This window comes from Notolepis coatsorum, assembly GCF_963971535.1.
Source record: "Notolepis coatsorum genome assembly, chromosome: 6".
In the NCBI taxonomy this organism is placed as follows: Eukaryota; Metazoa; Chordata; class Actinopteri; order Aulopiformes; family Paralepididae; genus Notolepis; species Notolepis coatsorum.
Window position 1 is genome coordinate 82062264 of NC_140170.1, and position 2451 is coordinate 82064714.

Consider the following 2451-nt stretch of genomic DNA (forward strand, 5'->3'; position numbering starts at 1 on the left):
TGCGTGCGTGCGTGCGTGCGTGCGTGCGTGCGTGCGTGCGTGCGTGCGTGCGTGCGTGCGTGCGTGCGTGTGTGTGTGTGTGTCTTCACCAGGATGTGGCTTTGGATTGCCTCTACACTGACCTGTTTTCTGTGAGCGCTCCCTAGGGGATATAACCTGATATTTCTCTGCATTCATGGCCAGACTGGGTGGGGGGTGGGGGGGGGGGTTGGTGGGGGGTGGGCTCTGGTGGCTCCAGGGAAATGTATCGCCATGGTAGCAGTGGGCGCGTGAGGTCAGACGCGACTGGCCGGTCGGCAGCAGTAGGTGCAGCTCCTCAGACTGTCCCGGTCGGCGCTGCCCCCAGCACTCCCCCGACGGCCGTCCTCACAGTGGGACACTGGAGAGAGAGGACAAGACGTCACAAAACATGAGACACACAAAAGATTGAGAGAGAGGCTAAGAGATAGTGTGTGTGTGTGTGTGTACCTTTTTTATAGGACAAACCTAAAGGATAATTTCAAGACTCCACACTCATTAAATCAGGACACGCTACTGAGGAAAGTTTTTACTTACTGATTTAGTTTGACAAGCTATTGTAGTGTGATGGTTAAGGTTAGGGTTAGGTTGTTAGGGTTAGGGTTAGGTTGTTAGGGTTAGGGTTAGGGTTATGGTTATGGTTAGGGTTAGGGTTAGGGTTAAGGTTAGGGTTAGGTTGTTAGGGTTAGGGTTAGGTTGTTAGGGTTAGGGTTAGGGTTAGGGTTAGGTTAAGGTTAAGGTATGGTTGTTATGGTTAGGTTAAGGTTAGGGTATGGTTGTTAGGGTTAGGTTGTTAGGGTTACATTAAGGTTATGGTTAACTCTTTGACGGCCAAACCAAAGTAAAGTCGGGTTATCTCGCTAACCGTTGAGCGCCAGAAACCCAAGTATACTCAGGTTTTGATCTTTTGATCTTTTCCTTTGATCCGCGTTCTATACAGTCAGCCGGAGCCCTCTAGGTGTCTCTGATTGATCTGCCTATGTTGGAATTGCAATGACGATCGAATCTCACCAGGTGGCAGTATCACCTACCTTTTGAACTGGGAACTGGGGATATCACTTGTCTTGTGATCCACTCCGGCTGTTTCCGCCTAGGAGTGGATCACAACATAGCAATCGGTGGAAGATTTGGTGCCTCAGAGCTATTATACAATTGCATGCAAATAGCTGAAAGAGTCAAGTTAGACGTTGTTATATCGTATAACACACTCCACGTGACCCGAGATCCCTCCCACAACCGAATTACTAAAAAAAAAATGTATGAGTCTGAATGAGTCCGCCATAGATAGACAAATGGAAGTATGAATATCTTTTGAACGAATCCTCCAAAAAAGATAGTCAACTGGAATATGTTAGTTCGTTACACATATGTTGGATTATGTAATTGGTTTGTCATGACCCATTGTGAAACAAAAGAAAAATTGCGGAAAAAATTTATAAAAAATGGCCGCAGATTTTTTGGATTTTTTTTTTGTCAGACCATTGGATCTACTATTGGATCTACTTTCTCTGTGGATGGTTTTGTGAATAAATCTCCATTATGCTTCAATTACTGTGTGTTTATCGTATAGCAATAAGGTTGGGTGAATTGGGCCATTGTATAAAACCTCTGAAGTCTAGCCGGTTATGCTCCTCCTTCCTAAGAATTTTCACTCTTTTTTATTTTTTTTACATAATATGAAACTACAGGTTCATACCTTCAAAATAAGCCATCAATTGTAAAATAAATTCAAGCCGATTGATTATTCTGGTAAAATCCTTACCATGTCGCAGCACAGCGGTTTGAAAGGATTCAGTGAATTCACCAATTTGATAAGAGAACTACACTCCCTCCCAGAATGCAATGTGATCAATGTCACTAGACCAATTCACACCTGGAACAAAGGCCCAGTTTCTAGTCTGTTGTTCCTTTGTTATTCCAATGACTGGGCCAGGCGGCCTACAGTGACACACTTTGATTTGATGCCATGTACACACGTTAGATATATAGAGGTTTACCTGAAAAGAAGAAAGAAAGAAAGAAAGAAAGAAAGAAAGAAAGAAAGAAAGAAAGAAAGAAAGAAAGAAAGAAAGAAAGAAAGAAAGAAAGAAAGAAAGAAAGAAAGAAAGAAAGAAAGAAAGAAAGAAAGAAATAATGAAAGAGAGAGATACAGAGATATAGACAGAGAGAGAGACATTTATAATAATTATTATAATTATTATAATTATTATTATTATTATTATTATTATTATTATTATTATTACTTATTATTATTATTATTATTATTATTATTATTATTATTATTATTATTATTATTATTATTATTATTATTATTATTAAATAGAATAATTTTTCTATAGGCTTGCCGTGGTAGTCAGTGATACTGGTGTCATTCTGTGTTCAGGCATCCACTGAGTAAATTAATTGCCTACTGCCCCTTTAACAACGTATAGG

General features: G+C 40.5%; 1 protein-coding gene across 1 annotated transcript in view; it reads right to left on the reverse strand.

The window, feature by feature from the left end:
• Positions 1–275: 275 nt before the first annotated feature.
• camk1a (calcium/calmodulin-dependent protein kinase Ia) overlaps positions 276–2451 on the reverse strand; it is a gene marked incomplete at both ends in the record, with an annotated part of 98469 nt that continues 96293 nt past the window's right edge. The window contains one exon of the mRNA XM_084315659.1: positions 276–379. Coding sequence (XP_084171785.1) covers positions 276–379 — 104 coding nt within the window. The remainder of the gene's footprint in view (positions 380–2451) is intronic.